The sequence below is a fragment of the Muscardinus avellanarius genome (assembly GCF_963383645.1).
Source record: "Muscardinus avellanarius genome assembly, chromosome: 16".
Lineage (NCBI taxonomy): Eukaryota > Metazoa > Chordata > Mammalia > Rodentia > Gliridae > Muscardinus > Muscardinus avellanarius.
This window is the reverse complement of record NC_137802.1, coordinates 18,950,051-18,968,902: the sequence shown is the minus strand read 5'-3', so window position 1 is coordinate 18,968,902 and position 18,852 is coordinate 18,950,051. Positions and strand designations below refer to the sequence as shown.

Here is an 18,852-nt window from a genome sequence, read left to right as displayed (position 1 = left end):
GCACCTTTGGCAGCATTGTGGGGGGGGGGCTTATTAGAAATGCAAAGTCTCAGGCTAGACCTACAGAATCAGAAGCCCAGGGAAGGTCAATGGCCTTTTCACAAGCCCTGCAGGGGGTTGTGATGCACAGAAAAATGTTGAGAATCACAGATCTAGAGGAAATTAGGCAAATTCAAATTTCAGTGCACATGAATAAAGTTTTATTGGAACACAGCCAAGCTCATTTGTCTTTCGCCCTGCAAGAGAAGAGTCTAGTAATTGCAACAGAGTGCAAAGCCACAAATATTTACTGTCTGGCCTTTTGCAGAAAAAGTCTGCCAGTCCCTGATCTAGAGGAAGAAGGACATGTGAACTGACAGTTCTGGTGTGTGCTTGGAAAAAAGGCACTATGGGCAGACAGGAGGCCAGAGAAGGCTTTTAGTAGGTGGTAACTTTTAAGCAAGAGTTGGAGTTGTCAGGTAGAGGACGAAAGGGCACGGGGCTGACCAAGAGCAACCTGAAGAGGTAAACTTCAAAGTAGACCCCAGTTTTGCTTGGGAGTAGCATGCCAGAGTGAGAGTATCCGAAGAGGCTGAGGCAAGGGGAAGTGTTTAAAGGCAAAAATGAGGAAGATGACACAGATATCTGGAAACAGCAGTCTTTGGCCTTAATGATTAGTAGCAAGGGTGACATCGGCCTGAGGTTGAATGGACAGCTGCTGAGCTGATGTCCTTGGGTGTGCTTTTTGTATGAGATTGTTGTGGCCTCTGATGTAGGGTTGTGTTTGTGACAGTTACTATCAGCAATCATGAGCAAACACCCTTCCTTCATACCTCCCACCCCTGGCTTTATTAATTTTTTTGTTAGGATTGATACATACTACTCCATTTTGATTATAATAACTTTTATGATGTGCAAAGGTCCAGAGGCATGAAAGATCCTGGGACATTCTCAGAGCTGCAGGCCCCAAATGTCTTTAAAGGCCCAGGTTTAGCAGGCCTTTAAAAAAGCTTGGAAGCCTGCCTGTAATCCCAGTACTTGGGAGGCTGAGCTAGGTTTGAGGCCAGCTTAAGCAACTTAGTGAAACCCTCAGCAACCTAGCAAGACCCCGTTTCAAAATAAAAAAGTAAAAGGGCTAGAGGTATAGCTCAGAGGTAGAGTGCCCCTGGGTTTAATCCCTAGTAATGGGGGCCTGGGGGGGGGAGAAGCAAGCTTGGAAACCAAGCAAAGGTCATGGACTATACTGAGGGCAGCAGGAACCCTGTAAGTATTTGAGGGAGAGGATGGCAGCTCTGGTAGTTGTATGGAGGACAGATTGGCAGGAGAAAGGATAGGCAGGGAGGCCAGTGAGGAGGCTGGAGACAAGCAAAAGACAGGAAGAACTGAATTCAGGAGAAAGCAGGTGCGGTATGAAGACCAGGACACAGCATCGCCAGGGCTTGCACACAGGTGGGCGTAGGGGTGAGAAGCTCTCAGATGTCCCGCTGGGTGACCGGCAGGGATCCAGGTGCCGCTCACTTGACCATGGTCTTCATGGAGCAGAGTCTGTGTCTGTGCTGCTCTCTGATATATCTCCAGGATTTGAGTAATGATGGCACACAGTAGGCACTCAGTAAATGCTAGAAGAATGAATACATGAATGAATGAGTGAATGAAACAAGGGGGCACACAGGAGGCCGGGGCTGGAGGAGGATGGGCTTGGTTGTGGGCACCTAGAGGCTGATGTGGCCATGGGCCATGAGCCGTGACAGTCTTAGCATATGGCTTGGGGCAGAGGTCTGGGCGCAGGTGGAGCTCACAGCCCTAGGTGTGATGCAGGCAGGGAAGCAGCAGGAGGGGAAGTTTTTCTCTGGCAAAAGGTAGTTAGGGAAAGCTGTGTGGGCCGTGGAGAGCAGGGCAGGGAGCCAGCTGAGGACCCAGGCAGAGACTTGAGGAGAAGGAGAGCCAGAAGCAAGAGGCTCCATGTGTCAGCAAAGGGATGGTTTTAAGCAGACAGCCCTTCTTAGGAAAAGCTGTGGGACAGTGAGACCCTCTGGGGGCCGAAGAGTGGAGGGGCCATGAGATGGGGGCAGAGTGCCCCGTACTGGAGGGTTGGTGTTACTGGAGTGAGTGCAGGTGCATAGGAAGGTGGGAAGGGAAAGAAGTGGCCCCTGCACCAGGTCACTTGGGAAAAGCCCAGCCAACGAGGCCAGGGCTAGTGGGCAGAGGAAGCCTTCTCTTCCATTTGTCATCAAAGGCAAAGTCAGCTGCAGGACTAAGTAGGGGAGAGCTGCATGCATCTGAGTTTCTCCAGGAGCCCTTAGCAGTCAGCATATAGAAATAGAGAAGGTGGGTGGCGGGGAAATTCCAGGGCTGAGGTTTGGCCAGGTGAGTGCAGAAAAGGATGAAGGGGCAGGAGAATTCCAGGTGGAGGCCAGAGGACACAGGTGCAGACCATTCAGGTAAGGATGAGGCTGAGGAGCAGCTGGGGTGGAGAGAGGCTCCAGGTGCCAGGGAGGGGCCCCTGTAAGAAATGCAGAGGGTAAGAGCAGTGGTCAGGGTGGGAATGGAGGAGTTCAGGGCTCGGGGGAGTTGCTCTGGCTTCAGATCCAGAAGTGATGGGCAGTGATGTTACAGAAGGCGAGAAGCTGCGCGCACAATACGTTGCCCCAGTGATGATGTGGCTGAGGGGGAAGGAAAGCAGTGACCAAACCAAGGAACTGGGGAGGAAAGAAAATGGCATTGGTGGGAAGGCACGCAGTGCAGGCGGGTGGGTGGCAGGCGCCTTAAAGGAGGAGGCAGCTTCATCCTACGAAGGGTGGGAGGGCAGGATGACCATCGAACATGGCCCTGGGGTAAGAAAGACCTCGGGATGTCCTCTAAACGGAGACATGCTGAGCCCAGAGCTGGCCTCCAGTCCTGGCCCTGTAATGCCTAAATCTGAAACTAAGTTTCCTTATCCATAGACCTGTTGTCACATAACCTACTATAGTGCTCCCTGAAATGGGGTCAGTAAATAGGGTGGTCATTGCTGGGTCGAGCCCTGCATCAGGTCTAGGGTATGGACGGGGTAGGGAGGGGAAGCCGCTCTGGAGGCTGGTTCCTAACACGAGGTGCACCCATGGCTTGGAGTCTTGAGTGAAGTTAAAGGGCCCCATGCAGAGGCTCCCTGGTGTTGGTCTAGGAAGCCTTCCCAGGAAGTTTGACTGGGCTTTTTCTGTGTGGACAGTGCTTCATCAAAATCAGTGCTGCCTATGGCTCCACGAAGGACATCTCTGTCTACAGCGTGCTGGGCCTGCCAGCCTCCCAGATCTTCATTGTGGGCCGGCCCACCAAGAAGTACCAAACCCAGTGCCAGGTGGGTGGAGGCCAGGCTGGGGGCTGAGGGCCTGAGGACCAGTGGAAGGGTTGGAGGGGGAAGCAGGGAGCTCATTTGTCATTCATTCAGTCATTTGCTCATCCATCCATTCATCCACCCATCCATCAATCCATCCAACAAATGCTACTGGGCACCTGCCTCGGGCCAGGCTTTGTTTCGGATGCAGGAGAGAATCCCCCAAAGAATTCAGCCTAGTGGGGAAGAGGGGAAGACCTGCAGACAATGACAGGTGCAGTGTGTCCAGTCCCATGATGTATGGCAGGGAGCACAGAGAATCTGGAGAGCAGCAGCTAACTAGACTCCAGGGCTAGATTAGCTTTCAGAGTTTGAAGGAATTGTCCAGGAAGGGCCGGAGGTTGGGAGTAGCATTCATCTGTGGCCACTGAAGCGGCAAAAGCCAAGTCCGGGAGGTGACAGAGAATGTGTATATTCTGGTAACTGCAGTGACTCAGCACTGCGCAGGGGGGGGAGGGACGGAGGGGGCTGGAGCAGTAGCACTTCCAAGGTGGCCTGTGCCTCGCTTGATCAGCTGATCCAGAAAGGTCCCTCGGGCAGCACACACATGGAGTCGGAGGGAAGGCAGTGCAGGGGGAGATGAAGAGGCCTGGCGGGCTGAGGTAGGGATGGGCTGGATTAGATACGCAGGATGGAAGAAAAGGAAAGGCAAGACGGTACCCTGGCTCCTACCTGAATCAGGAGGGAGGAGCAGCAGGTTGAAGAGGAGGAGATGGTGTAAGGGGCCAGCCAGTGGGTGGTCAGAGGTGGGACCTCAGGCGCGGGCTTTAGAGCCTGCTGTCACCTGGGGGTTTCATTGACTTGCCGCTCTGATTCAGCAGGCCGAGCACGAAGCTTGCGATTAGGCCTGAGGGGCCCAGGTGACGTGGCTGCTGTGGGTCCACAGCAAGGTTCTGAGGAGGCCCTGGGGAGGACTGGCAAGAAGGGTAGCTGTGACCTCCAGAAAGATGTCAGTTACGCGGAGTGGAGCTAGACAAAATGAGTGGGCCTTTCACTTTGGGATTTTAGAGAGGGTGACAGGATGGGTGCTTCAATTCCGGTAATACAGAGGAGGAATTAGGTAGCTCAGTTAGGCCCATTGTTTAGCCTGCATGAGGTTCTGGGTTTGATCCTCAGCTTTGGGGGAAAATATTAAGATAGGGGGCCCTGGAACAACAGCAACGAGGTCTCCACTTCCACTTCCTGGGGGTCCACGGAGGAGCGGGAGACTCCCTAGTAGTGTGCTGGGGGGATGGTGGCGTTGGGGGACTGCAGCAGGCGCCCCGCTGGCCTGACGCCCATCCCCCCGCCCCACCCTGCAGTTCCTGAGCGAAGGCTACGCGGCGCACCTGGCGGCGCTGGAGGCCAGCCACCGCTCGCGCCCCAAGAAGAACAACTCGCGCATGATCCTGCGGAAGGGCAGCTTCGGGCTGCACGCGCAGCCGGAGTTCCTGCGCAAGCGCAACCACCTGCGCAGGACGATGTCGGTGCAGCAGCCCGACCCGCCGGCGGCCAACCCCAAGCCCGAGCGGGCCCAGAGCCAGCCCGAGTCCGACAAGGACCACGAGCGGCCGCTGCCCGCGCTCAGCTGGGCGCGCGGGCCCCCCAAGTTCGAGTCGGTGCCCTGAGGGGCAGTCGGTGCTCAGGACGGGCCCAGCCGGGCTGCCTGCAGGGAAGGGAGGCGCTGCCTTCTCCCTGACACGGGCGTTTTCCTGCTCTTTCCCTCCGTGTCTGTCCAGCAGTGTCCGACCAGAGCGGGGAGGGACCCTGGCTGGCCCTGGGGAGCTCCTGGGGCCGCGACAGGGTGATGTCCGGGGGTCTCCCGGCAGCCGCTGCTGCCTCCCCACATCCGCGCCGGCAAGCCCGAGTCAGGGTAGGTGTTTGTGTCGAGCTGAGCCGAGCCGGAGTGTTGGGGCGAAGTCGACCATCTTTCCGAGTCTCCCGAGAACAGGCTCGGCCTGCTCTCCCGGGAAAAGCCCCCGGGCCTGGGATCGGCCGCTTGCAGGCACAACTCCTTGGCTGGCGTGTGGAGGAGCGAGAGGCATTGGTGCCCGCCCTCCCTGCGCCTTCCCGGGCCATCATTCTGGGGCTGGCTCCCTTATCGCGAAGTGGTCACTTTCCGGGAGTGAGGGACGTCCCCTGCGCACTTCCTCACTTCTGTGGCGTCTGTCACAGCCCTAGGGGCGGGGTCTGGTGCTGACGGCCCGTCCTCCTGCAGCTGACCTTTGCGCCCCCACTTCTTGTCCTCAGTATCCTCACCATTCTCCCGTGAACCTTGGGGGCTGGGGTTCCTCTTCCTGAGCCTGCCTCTGGCCCTCTCCTGCAAGGCTGCAGCCTGGGCCCTGGCGCAGCTGGGCTGCTGTGTGCCCTTGAAACCCTTGCTTACCTTCTCTGGGCCCTGCCTGCCTTCTATAATTGGAGGGCTCCCCCAGCTGAAATAGGTGTGAGTGTTTTTACTTTGCCGGTTGAGGCTTCTCAGAGTGCCGGGTGAGCCACACTTTCCACAGGGATTGGAAGGGATTTCTGAGCCGGTGAGAGGGAGGCGCCCTTTACCTAGCTACGCAGAGGAAGCCCCCTACTCTGTAGAGAGCCAAAGTTGCTGGTCCTTGCACTGATAATGAAATTGGGTGTCCCAGGGCCAGAAAGAATCGCTCCACCCCCAAAGGGTACCAGCTCTGCGCAGACCGATTTTTCTCATTGGTTTCTGGAAGTGTAGCATAGACCTGAGACCCCAGGGTTTTAGGTTTTGGTGGGATTTTGGCTCAAACTGTTGTATTCTCTTCCCTTCCCTCTGCCATTCCGCTTGGATTGAGCCTATGATTTCCTGGGGAGTCTCCTGATGGTGGCAGGGCTTGGCTCTCCCAGGGCCCCTCAAAGCCTGCCCAGGTCTTCCTGCTGCTGACCCCCCCCCCAGCCTGGGCATAGGCCTCCTGCACCTTCCCCTGCTCCCTGGTCCAGGCTCACACCTGCTGGGGCTGCCCCAGGGCCCAGACACCTGTATGCACAGCAGGCACCTGTGTCCACTAAGTGTAGCTTTTGTTCAGTGTCTACCTCTTGCAGCTCCCGTGCGACCACAGTGGCTGCTGATGAGGGTGGCTGGCACCACCTGTGAATCACCTGGCAAACCCCAGCCTCCCTGCTGGGCTGGAGGGGGAGAGCTCCCAGCCCCTTCTAATAGAAATGTCTTCTCCAGCTTGCCAGCTCCTTCCACCTTGGCCTGACCCATCCGCCAGCTCTGTGCACCATCAGCCCTGCACCCCGCATCCAGGCCCAGTGCCGCTGGCAAGTCTGGCCCCGCCGCTCGGCGGTTCACACCCCCATGTCATTGTTGGCTCTTTATTGGCACCAGATCCTCCGGCACAGCCGCCTCAGCCCTGATCCTTTCCACCCTTTCTCCCAAACTCGGGCACACTTGGTCTGATCCTCTGACACTTTTTATCATCTCCTTTTTGTGGAGGCCACTGAGGTATTACTTTAAAATGCTTAAATAATTAGCATAAGATACTTTTCCCCAGTTAGGTTCCCTCTTCCCTTTTGGAGAGCCCCAGGCTAGTGTGTGTGTGTGTGTGTGTGTGTGTGGTGGGCGGGCGAGAACATACACTTGTGAGCTGGGATCCCCAGAGAGTTTGGGTCGGTGAGCAGGGTTCTGTGGCTCTGGAAGTCAGAGCTGAGAGGTAGGAGCCAGAAGGAGGGCCACCAGCCCCTCCTTTGCTAGAGCCCTGGATGCGGCCTTTGACGCCTCCCACGTGAGATGCTGAGGGTGTACAGGGAGAGGCGTGAGCGCCACACTCTCGGAGCTGTAGTTGGCGTGTGTGTGTACTTGGTATTCCGTCTAGTGATGAGACGCTGTTTCAGTATGGCTTTCATGGCAAACCTGTATGCCAAATGCACTTTTTATTCTAGTGGTGTGTCCAATCTTGTTTGTCCAGTTTAAGTCAGAGACAAAAAAAAAAAAAAAAAAAAAAAAGAACTGAATCCCACTGTTCTCCACAGGGGGTTCTGCTGCCTCTCCTTTAGTAGTTCTGTGACCCCCCAATCCAGTTGTTTTCTAGAGAATTCTTCCAGCTCCTGGTATGCCTGCTCTTCAGCAGCTGGAAAACAGATCTCCCTGCCTGACCAAAGCTCCTTGTTTCTTGCGTGGCATGTTTGTTCTTCCTCCTGCAGTGGCTGTCCTGGCCAAGGGCCTGCCTGCTGCCTTCCTCTATCACTTGCCCTGTTTGGGGGTTCAGGGTGCATTCTTTGCCAGGGCCTGCTCTTCCAGCATCATGGATTTTTATTTTTCTGAAGACCTCGACTCCTCCATACACCACAAAATGTTAAAAACAAAAACAAAAAGTAGAACCGTTCATGCATTTGGGTGAACAGCCTTCCCGTCTGGGTGCTGGCTATAGCAAGTGTGTCTGAAGCCCGGCAGGTAGCCCAGGGTCACGAGGGTGGCTCTCTGAAAGAGGTAAGGCTGGATTTCCTGGCTTTTAAACTATACTCTACCACCGTGGAGCCCATACCCGTGACCTGAAGTGTCCTGCAAATAAAACACTGCACCAACCTTTAAAGGAGCTGACGCTACATCCCCAGCCAGCCCAGATGCAGCCGGCTGGGAGGGGCCTCAAGGTTGATCCCGCCTTAAACAACCAACTTTCTAGCTGAATCCCCAGGTGTTTGGGCACCAAGTACTCTGGAAACTTACTCTCTTTGGCTCTGCCCAAAAACAATAACTGCTCCTTCCTTTCCTTCTGGGGGAACTTTCTTAAATATCTTTGAATTAGGGATAAATCCAAGCAGAGAGGTGTCCCTGGGCTCTGCTCTCCTTGTGGAGGAGCCAACAGGAAAATTAAGAAGAAAATCAGTTTGACTCCACCCTCTCTGGGACACAGGAGAGGCAGGTGGCACCGAGGAGGAGCAGGCCGAAGGAAGGCGCTTGTGCACGGGCCCCCACCCTGACCTTTCCTATTGGTTTACTTTGTGGTGGCAGCCAGTCTGACTTTGTTTGTGTCTGACTGTTCCTACATGTGTAACTTTCAGTAGTACCTGTGCTGGGTGGTCATGTGATGGAAAAGGTTTATTTTCTTCCCTAACTTATGGCTGCCTTGTACAAAATCCGTTAGAAAAGAAAATGTAAAATATCAGATTTATAAAAAGACAAAAAAAACAGCATTACAGAGCTAAAAGATTTTTACAATCGGTCTTGATTTTGATGTGAGCTGTTTTTTAACTCTCAGATGTTGTCATTTAAATAAAGACCTTACTTGCCTTTAACATTGGCTTTGCTCTGGACTCAGTTGAAAAAGCTTTCCTTTTGCTTCTGTTTTTTGTTTTCCCTGAACTGGGGCTCTGGGTGGGTAGGCAGTCTAGGAGTGGCGAGGACGAGGGGGACATAGCTGAGCCCCAAATTTGTGACCCAGAGCAGTGTTGTAATGGGATTTTGATGCTGCTGCTGGTGGTGGGGGAGATGGGAAAAGAATAAATGTCAAATGCAGAAAGAAGCTTTATTGTGAAAAATCAGTGTGATCTGGGAAACTGACACACTGGTTTCTTTCTAATAAAATGACAAAGCAGATTTCTTAAATAATTTACAAAGGGCAGACGCTGTTTTTGAATGTGTTCACCTCCCTGCACGCCCACAGTGCCTCACGCTGATCTTGTAAATAGGCACCATGAGCCCAGAGTGGTCCAGCCAGATGTCTCCTCTTCTTCCCACGGGGGCCCTGGAGGGGGAAGCAGGGATGGAACTGTGCCTCCAAGAATCTCTGTGTTGGAAGGAAACTATGATGACTCCACGAAGACCCTGCTCCTGGGTATGTGGCTGAGAGCTCTTTAGCATCTTCTGGTACCTTCCTATTGTGGATGAGGCCACCACAAGGCTGAAGTGTGGGATGAGTTATTAAGCCCCAGAGTCCCAGGGAGGAGCAGGAACAAATCCCTGCACCCCTCCAAGGTCTCCCCAAGTCACTGGTGAGGCCAGATGTGGCTAAGCAGAGAGCCTGGGCTCCTTGTTAGGTCCTTGTTAGTGGCAGCCTGGGGTGCTGATGGCTCTGGGCTTTCTTCCAGGAAGCTCATGGGGCAGCACTCTGGGTGTGCAGACTTGGTGGCCAGGCAGGGCTTGTTTCCTGTAAGACAAAGGGCTCTCTTTGTGACCCTGGCTGTGCTCAAGGCAGGGGGAGGGGGATACCATAGTTTAACCCCCCAAAATGGGGGGGCTGGAAGGTGGCTCTAGGTACTTGGGTCCCCCAGCATGCTCAGTGACTAATGGCATCAGGGAAATTAGCCGCTTTGGTTCCATAGGAAAACCCATATACTCCTACTCTGCAGTGCCAATCCTCTGAATGGGGTTTTCCAAAAAGAACCTGGTTCTTTAACATGCCTGTAAAGATACCCACATGCTCATGAATGAGGAAGAGGAAGATGCTTGGGAAGAAGGCATTACCTGGAGGCTGCAGTCCTCAGTCACGAATAAGGGAGATGCTCATGTCGCCACTAGGGATGGAAAAGGGGGAGGGATAGATGCTGCTGGGTGCTGCAGGCTCTAAGCCTCCTCTCCTCCCATAGTCTAGACAAGACCAGAACCTGAAATATGGTGGGCACAAAGCCACTTGACATATGGTCAGAGCAGGGTCCCTGCCTAAGAGCTACTGTGGCCACTATAAAAACAGGGAAATTGTCCCGAGTTAAGGCAGATTCAGAACCAAGGCTCTGTCCCTCTAGAATGAGGGACAATTTCCCTGAGCAGACAGACTGGGAACTCTACAGCCATGTCACGTTTCCCAGTTTCATGGGCAGGCAGGGCATAAAGGAGTCACGGAGAATATTGGAAAGGTAGCTCTTTCAGGAGTCAGGTACCTAGCCACATGTGCGGTTCTGGGTGATGGGCAGAGTGGGAGAGCCCAAGGCCTGGAGCACATCTGGGGGGCATTCGTTACCATCACCCCAGTCCAGGTCTTTCATCCTCTCTCAGGTCTGTAATAAGGAGACCAAGGCCTGAAGAGGGGCAGGGACTAGCCAGGGAGCTCGTGAAGATGTTCTGGCTTGTGAAATGGCTTAGCCATTTTACTCTGAAGCATGGGACGCCAACTCACCTCTCTTCAGCCACGATGGCTCTGTCCAGCTTTTGGGACAGCTTCTGGAGATGCTGGATTCCTGCTCCCACAGGCTCTGGGTCACTGTCAGACTCACTAGTCACAAGGGAAAGCCACACCAAGAGACTGGCTGGAGACCTGAATCCGGGCCCCTGCCAACCCCACAGTGGGTTGCGGTTTGCAGACCCAGATAACCTGCTGGGCTTGGAACTGCTCAGCACAGATCCTCATTCTGGGAGGTGACATTAAGGCCCACAAGGTCAAGGCCATTGCAAGGGGTTTTATAGACAAGTGAGCCCCTGCTCTGTTCCTCGCTTGCACCTGACCCCCAAAGGGCTTTACTGGAAGGCTTGGGTGAGTGGGATCCCTTAGAGCTAGGCTCTCTCTTCCTTTTACAGATAGGGAATCAAGGCCTTGAAATATTCTTTCAGGCCCCCCACTAGCTCTGGGGACATAGCTGGGCCAGCACATGGATGTGCTAGGGTGCGTGGGCTTCTGGTACGCTGGGGGGTGCTCAGGAGCCCCTGGAACCCAGGCAGCGTGCAGAGGGAGGGTCAGGGAAGAGAAATTGTGCCTGGGCTCAGAGGCCCCCCGCCTGAGGAGAGGCACTACCCACTTACCTGGGAGAGCAGAGGGGCTCTCTTGAGGAGTAGGGGCTCCGGAAGGTGGCCTCCCTCCTGGAGCGCCGTTGTGGGTGGGCACAGGGGCTGTGATACTCTCTTTCCCGGAGGCCTGGCCTGGCCCTAGACAGCCGGCTGCTCTTGTGGTTCAGGCTGAGGGTTGGGGAGCCGCTGCCCTTCTGCGCCGCTCTCTTCCTCCTCCTGTGTCTCACCTGCGTTTCCGCCAGCCACTTGGTGCCACTGTGGCAGGACTCCTGGATTTTCTGTGGCAGGTATGTGTGCAGGTTGGCACAGACAGAACTAAGGGTGAGCTACCCAGGCTCCAGGCTGTCCCTCCAGTGCTGTCCCATAAACACTGCTCGTAGTCTCAAAGGTGTGGGATGTGAACATCGCCACCTGAGCCTACCCTCCACTTCGGCTCAGAGCCCGGGTAGCACCGTAGCTGTCAGCAGAAGACTTATGAGCAGAGCCTCTGTTTGTCCAAATGCAAACCACGTCTTCCAGGCAGAGACAGAGCCAGCCACTCAAGAAGCCCCAGAGGAACCAGGCCCAGCTCCCTGGATACCAGCTCATGTTTTCCTGCTTTTAGTCTCCCCCTCAGCCCTTTTTCACACTGGTCCACAGAGATCCTCCATAGCCAGTCTGATCATGACACTCCACTGCTCGTTACCCCTCTACGGCTCCCATTGACCACAAGACCAAGCCTGAACTCTCGGACTTTGCATACTAGTGGAGCCATGGCCATGAAGACTCTTTAGATCCTCTTTGTCTTGGCAACTGGAGTTCAGAGGTTGGGGTGAGGCCCCAGTTAAGTTTGATGAGTTATGTGGCTGGCCTTGGACAAGACACCTCATTTTATTTTTCTGAGCCATGAGGGTTGGGAAGCCAATCGCAGGGCTCTTTCAAATAAAGACCAGAATTTGGCCGAAAGGTTTCTCTATAAAGTTTCCAAAACTAGCTGCCCTCGCCTTCAGAGTCCCCGTAAGATGAACAGGACCCCACCCCACTGCCAGTCCTTCCTTGGAGGTCTATTCACTTGCACAGCTCTGGCCTTACCAGCCACATCTCACTGCCAGGCTAAAAAAACATATCTGCTTGGAAGGCCCAGTCACCTCGTACCCCAGATAATACCTTCCTGCCAAGCACACCTCTCCAATACCAAGTCCTCTCAAATCTACTATCTGAGTAGCTTTGAAGTCGTCTACTCTTCAGCAAGCCCAGGGCCCTCAGGAATGTATCAGCTCCCTTCTCTTTTCCAAGCCCTATGTGTTCTAAAAACAACAGCAACAATAAAAAGTTCTAATATGCAAATCTGACCAGCTTAGGGCTGTAGCTTAGTGCTAGAGCACTTTCCTACCACGCACCAGGCCCCAGTTTGCATCCACAAAGCTGCAAAAACAAAAACAAGCAACCCAGGCCTGGTAGCGCACACCTCTAATCCCAGTACTTGGGAAGCTGAGACAAGAGAATAACAGATTCGACACCAGCATCAGTGATAGTGGGACTCTCAACCCGTGAGGCCGTGTTTCAAAATAAAAAGGGCTGAGATGTAGCTTGCGGGTAGAATGCCCCGAGTTCAATCCCCAGTACAAGAAACAAAAGCCCCATAAGATGATTCCCCCTCCCGGATGCTCCTTCGGCATACCTGCACCCCGTCTGCCTCCTCCACCTTGCTCTCTCTGGACTCACCCACACTCAGGTCCCACCTCGTCTCCAGCCCTTGTTTCCTCTCAGTTCCGAGTTCAGTTTCACCCCTCTCCTGGGTAAAGTCCAGTCACCTCCTCTGGAAAGTCTTCACCGACTAACTTTGGGTTTGGTGTTCCCTTACTGTTAGCCATTTCCTATCACGATATTGTCTTATCACCTTGAATCCTGAGCACTAATTTCCTTAGTGACACTGTCTCATTTACACATTTAACTGTTTGTTGAGCTCTGCACCAGGAATTATTTGGGGTGCTAGAAATAGCAATGAACCAATCAAAGTCCGGTCTTTACGGAAGCTCTATTCTTGGGGGGGCTCTCTGATTGTAGGAATTATTGGTACCAAGGATGCCCTTCATAAATACATGTTTGGCGTTGTCATTATTTACCTGGGACATGGCACCCAAGGCGTTCTTAGCTGAGCGAGCTGCAGCCTGGAGGCCCTGCTGCGCTGGCTCCGGGGTTTCCAGGCGTTTCCAGGACGGGCCTGCTCTAAGGTTGAGGCTGACTGCTTTCAGGGGCAGCCTCCTCTGGAACTGTTTGCACAGGGCACCCAGAGCCCCAGTGGATGCCTCCAGATGGCCGGCTGAAGACCCCTTCATCTCCTTCTCCAGCGGCTCCTCCTTCAGGAGAGATCGCCGCTGGCGCACTGCGGCCCCCCTGCCTCGCCACTGCGATGCCATCTGCCTGGCTGTCTTCTCTGCCCGCCAGACCCTAGGGAGATCAAACGGCAGGTCATCGGGATATTCCCCAACCCCATTCCCAGGCTCCACGGAGACTCGCAGCGCAGGGGAAGGACTGGGGTGCAGGCCCACGGGGCGGGGCACTGGGGTGGGGGCTGTAGGTGCCAGCAGGCGGCTGCTTCCCGAAAGGAGGCTCGCGGCCCGCAGCATTCCCGTGGTCCTACGCTTGGAGTTTCCAAAATAGCTCTTTTCATCACGGTCTTCTTCCTGAAGTCTCAGGCGGAAAGGAAGGCAGAGCCTTGCAGAGCCTCCGCTCTTGATCCAGGACAGGATCAAAGGCTCATTCACAAATTCGCCTTGACAAAAGGCGCTCCCGCCCAAACCCCGCCGCAACATAAGGCTCCGGGATTTCGGACAATTTGAATACCCATACACCCCCGTACGCCGTGCTCGTGCTAACGTGACACCCCACCCACCCTATACTGCTCCTAGAAGACCCGCTCCCTTTTGAACAGAAGCCCCTCAACCTTCGGGCCCGCGCTCACCCTACAGCATCAGAAGGCGAAGGCGGACGACTCCATTGGCACCGGAGCTAGTGGTCTGGTCGACCCCAGTTGATTTGAAACTCCGCGCGGCTCCGCCCCCCGCCCTATGCTCACAGATGATTGGCTTTGTCCCCTCCACATCCGCCGTGCCGGGGACCCGATTGGCCCCTTTCTCTAGCGGCTGTTAATCCTGCTCTGGGATTGGTCCTGCCGCCCCATTCATTTCTTAGGACCCCAGACCGGCTTCCAGAAGGGGGACCAGCCCGCGCGCAGCGGGAACAACCCGCCGCTTCTCGCCCGCCCAGCCCCCGCGCCGCCTCCTGGATACTCAGAGGCCTGGCACCGGGTCGGATCGCATGCCCTGGCTCCCCTACTGGAGCCTGTACAGGATGCTGGCTGGCTTGTCAGATCGCGATGGGGACGGGATCCTGGACACCGAGAAGACTCTGGAGCCTGTAGCTTTAGACTCCAGGCTTCTTGGCCGGCAGCTTGCGTGGCCAACTAGAGACCTAGAGAACCCATCCTGGGTTTCTATGGAGATTTTGTTCCAAATTCCCCTCATGTCCCGGTTCCTGAGACAAGGCACCCGCACCTTTCTGTGTTCTCCAAGCTCGCCCTCCCACTCTGTCCCCAAGAAAACGTACCTTGGAAGAGGAAACAGGTCAGAGTACACCTTTCTGCCCTCCTGCCCACACCAGCTCTTCAGCCCTTTGTTTTGCCCCACTCATCCTCCCTTTAACCCTTAGCATCCAAAAGAAGCTAAAAACAAAACAAACAAACAAACAAAAAAACCCCAAAAAACCCCGCCTCTGTAAAGCTCCCCACTCATTCTCCTCTTTCACATGCCCTCAAAGCAGCGCTGCCCACTTTACCCCCGACCAAGGCTTTGTCTTTAGCCCTGGGCTTCCAGTCTGGGTGGTCTCACCTACTCCGTAGGCCTCAGTGATCACCCTCCCCCAGAATGATGGTGATGATGATGACAATGAAATGAACTTGTGTCATTTTTACTGGTACTGGTGTTCCAAGCATTTCACAGGTATTTATGAACACATCTGATCCTTATTGCAGCCTAAGGCTTGATGAGGAAGCCGAGATTTAAAAAACCCAGTGAGTATTTAGCAGGGCCGAGGGTTCAGACTTCATCAGTCGGGGACCAGGGGCCATGTGCCTAACCACCATACCACACTGCTCCTCCTCAGCCCTGAACACCTCTGCCAGGACCTTTCACCTGACACCCTTAGCCAACCACTTCCTGGGTCCTATCACCTTCTGGGTGCTACGGGTAGCTTAAACCAACATAACCTCAGCTATATATCACCTTGGACTCCCCAAACTTCCTCCTTCTCCCTCATTTTGTCTCTCCCAAGTCTTTCCAAATCCTATCAACTGGGTGCCTGTGAATGATTAAGCACTCTGTTAAAATGGGCTACTAGGTCAACAAATGGATGCATTCCTTATCTTCAGGAGGCTCAGATTCAGTGTGTGGAGAGAAATGGACAGGACTGAATCAAATAACCAACAACCATTTAATTAAAACCCCATATAAAATATGTTATTTAAGGCCAAGATCTCTAGAATGAGCTATCCAGGCAATAGATATATATGTCTGTTGTAATGTGTGTTTGTGTGGTCTTCTTGGCACAGAGCACAATGTGTTCAAGGGGACCAGTACCCATGCTAAGAAACCCAACATACACGCATGTGCAAACTGAAACACAAAAGCATCATGAAACAATTCTCAACTCTGATGTGCTCTGAGATTTTATTTTCTATTTTATTTTTTTAAAACAGGGTTGAAGCGCTCTGCTTTGTTGGTGACACCCTGGTCACCAGGTGTGGACTCTGCTTGTTCACTGTGTCCCCTTATATGGAGTCCCTACCAGGGGTCAGAAATGTCTGTACCCAAACCCACTCATGCCAGCTGTATCTGTGATTGCAGTCAGGGAATTGAACGCCCTGAAATAGGGGGAGGAAAACGAGTTTCTATAAAAGCCAAGTTCAACGTGTGGGAAAGACTCAATGAAGGTGAAATGCTTAGAAACAAAATCTCTCAAATTGGAGTTCTTCGTCACAGCTGTCTCTCCAGCGCCTGCCTCAGCGCCTGGGACGTCACAGGCACCCATAATAATAGCTTAGTTTTTTTTTTTTTTTTTGAGTCTGAACCACATGCCAGACATTCAGCTAAGCGCACTTGCTTTCATCTTTCTCAATCCTCAAGGCAGCTCTAAGAACTAGGTGCTATTTTTATTCCCATTACGGATAATGAAACTGGAGATTGAGACAGGCAAAGTGTCTTGCCCAAGAGTGCGTGGAGCGGCAGAGCTGGAATGCAAATCCCAAATCCTGAAGTCTGATCTAAACCTGTATTCTTAACCTGAGATGACCTGTCTTTGTTAAGTATCTGGAATGCACGCGTGCACCCACCCAGAGCCCTCCTGGCTGGGAGATTCCCACCCTCAAGCCTTACAGAACGGCAGCTGGCAGACCAGGTTAATGAAGAGCGGTCTCCATGGCAACAAGGGAGGGTAGAAGGATATTTTCTTGTGAATGTGAAGCCTTTCCCTTGGCTCTTGTCTGGAAGGTGGCTTCAGGGTGACTCTACCAAGAGGAGCTCCACCCGGACCTTTGCTGGGGAGAAGGCGGCGGAGGAGCGCTCCAGCCCTGCCCTGCAAGGAGGAGGGAGTTTCTTCAACAACAAAGCTTCCACCAGTCTCCTCCATCTCCTGGCACTGTCAGTCAGATGGAGGAAATAGACATTACCACATTATTGCAAACTCTTACAATTCTGCAAAATGCTGCGGATGAGAAGTGCTGTGGGTCAGGAGGAAGGTGTAAGTGGGATGGAGAGCCTCGCTTGGGCTACAGGGCAGGGTAGGCTACCCTAAGTTGACTTCTTTAGTCAAGAAGTTAGGGGACCAGTGTTGGGAACCCAGGGAACTGCCATGTTCCAGCAGAACTGTTCAAAGGCTGAGAAGGATAGGAAGCAGGGCAGAGGGTGGGGGAAGGAAGATTTGAGAAAATATCTTGAAGACGATGGGAGTCTTTGCTGTGTTTGAAGAGAGGAGCTGGCTAGTAGAATTGCATTTGAGTAAAGACCTTGGGGAGATGGACCTGGGGACCTGGGGGTGCCAGGGATCAGTCTGGAGGGGCACAGCACAAGCAGAAGACTCTCCTCAGCAGGAGACCCAAGGCCTCTGGCAGAAGCATCCATAACCCCTGTCCTGTGCCAAGCCAACCGTGGACCAAATCTGTCAGTTCTTTCTCCAAAATACTACTGTAATCTCTGTGTACCTTTTAACCCTTCCACAAAAGGAAGCAGTGGGAACCATGAGGTTCATGTATTGTGAGATCAGACATGATTTCTCCCATTAGGCATTTGATCATGATAGAAAAATGTCCTTGAACAGAAACTCTAGAATAATGAGCTCTCACAAGGCATACACCCACGCACCACCCTCAGGTCAGAAGGGAACATTGTCAGCAGCAACCTCTGTCTCTGGGTGTGTGCTCCCTGCCCTATGAAGTGGTGGGAACACTTTTATTTTGCTCTAAGGTTTTTTCTGAGTCTTTATTTTACCTCTTATGCATGCATTCTCCTCTAGGTTGCTGTGTGGCTGGAAAAAGGGTGAAGAGAAGAGGCAGGGGTCTCTGCAGCTTCAGGCACGGAAGGAGATAGCTCTGGGGTCTGATCATGCAGGGAGGCTTTCTTGGAGGGGTCAGACTGGGTCCCTTGCTCTGGCCAGGTGGCCCCCATTTCGTTTCTTCTGAGCCAACAGCTCTTAATGGGAGTCAAGGATTTCAGGGGTATTGTATTTTGGGGTCCCACTCACTGCTCTAGGTCTCTCAGCTTCCTGCAGAGGGAAGAGATGGATCTTCCCATGCCAGTAGGAAAATAGAGTTAGAGAATGGGAAATATTCAAGGCCACAAGATCAGTAAATAGGAGGTGGGACCAGCCTTTTAAAAAATTTATTGGTATTGAGGATTGAACCCACTGACATTTTACCTCTGAACTACACTCCAGTCTTTGTGGTGTGTGTGTGTGTGTGTGTGTGTGTGTGTGTGTGTGTGTGTGTGTTGCTAGGAATATCATCCAGGGGAATTCTATCTTCAAGTTACACCCCCAGCCCTATTGTACTTTTTTTTGAAAATAGAGTCTCACTAAGTTGCTGAGAGCCTTGATAAGTTGCCGAGGCTAGCTTTGAACCTGTGATCCTCCTGTCTTAGCCTCCCAAGTACTGAGATTATAGGTGTGTGCCACCATGTCTGGCTACCTCAGCCCTAATTTAATTTTTATTTTGAAACAAGATCTCTTTCTAAGTTGCTGAGGGCCCCACTAAGTTTCTGAGGCTGGTCTTGAGCCTATAATATTCCTATTCCAGCCTCCCAAATACTGGGATTAGAGGTATAAGCCTCTATATATCATCTGTCTGTCTATCTATCTATCTATCTATCTATCTATCATCTATCTATCTAATCTATCATCTATCTATATCTATCATCTATCTATGATCATCTAACATCTATCTATCTACCATCTATCTATCTATTGTGGTACTCGGGATTGAATTCAGGGGCATTCTACCTCTGAGCTACACCCCCGGCCCTATTTTTTATTCTTTATTTTGAAACCAGGTCTCACTAAGTTGCGGAGGGCTGAGGCTGGCCAGGAACCCGTGATCCTCCCTGTCTCAGCCTCTCCAGTACTGGGATTACAAGTGTGTTCCACTAGACCTGGCTGGGATCAGCCTTTGTGGCTCCTCGCCCTGTTCTGGGTCCAGAATAGAGTGTGTCCTCCACCTGCCCCGGAGCTCAGGGTAGCAGAGGCATAAGAATTGTTATGGCCACGAGGTGGCTCCAAACACCAGGTTTTCACATTAAATTGTCTTTTAGACTCCAAA

At 53.1% G+C, this 18,852-nt stretch overlaps 2 protein-coding genes across 2 annotated transcripts in view; one reads left to right on the top strand and one right to left on the bottom strand.

Annotated features, from left to right (window-relative positions):
• Positions 1-4,959, top strand: part of PITPNM3 (PITPNM family member 3) — a gene marked incomplete at both ends in the record, with an annotated part of 89,154 nt that extends 84,195 nt beyond the window's left edge. Inside the window, 2 exons of the mRNA XM_080713967.1 lie at positions 3,188-3,316; positions 4,654-4,959. Coding sequence (XP_080570093.1) covers positions 3,188-3,316; positions 4,654-4,959 — 435 coding nt within the window. The remainder of the gene's footprint in view (positions 1-3,187; positions 3,317-4,653) is intronic.
• A 4,812-nt stretch (positions 4,960-9,771) lies between these two features.
• Positions 9,772-13,408, bottom strand: PIMREG (PICALM interacting mitotic regulator; the record flags this gene model as incomplete). The annotated part of the gene is made up of 4 exons (XM_080713383.1): positions 9,772-9,805; positions 10,405-10,500; positions 11,025-11,287; positions 13,115-13,408. 4 exons carry the CDS (start codon positions 13,406-13,408, stop codon positions 9,772-9,774), a joined length of 687 nt encoding a protein of 228 aa, XP_080569509.1.
• Positions 13,409-18,852: the final 5,444 nt, after the last annotated feature.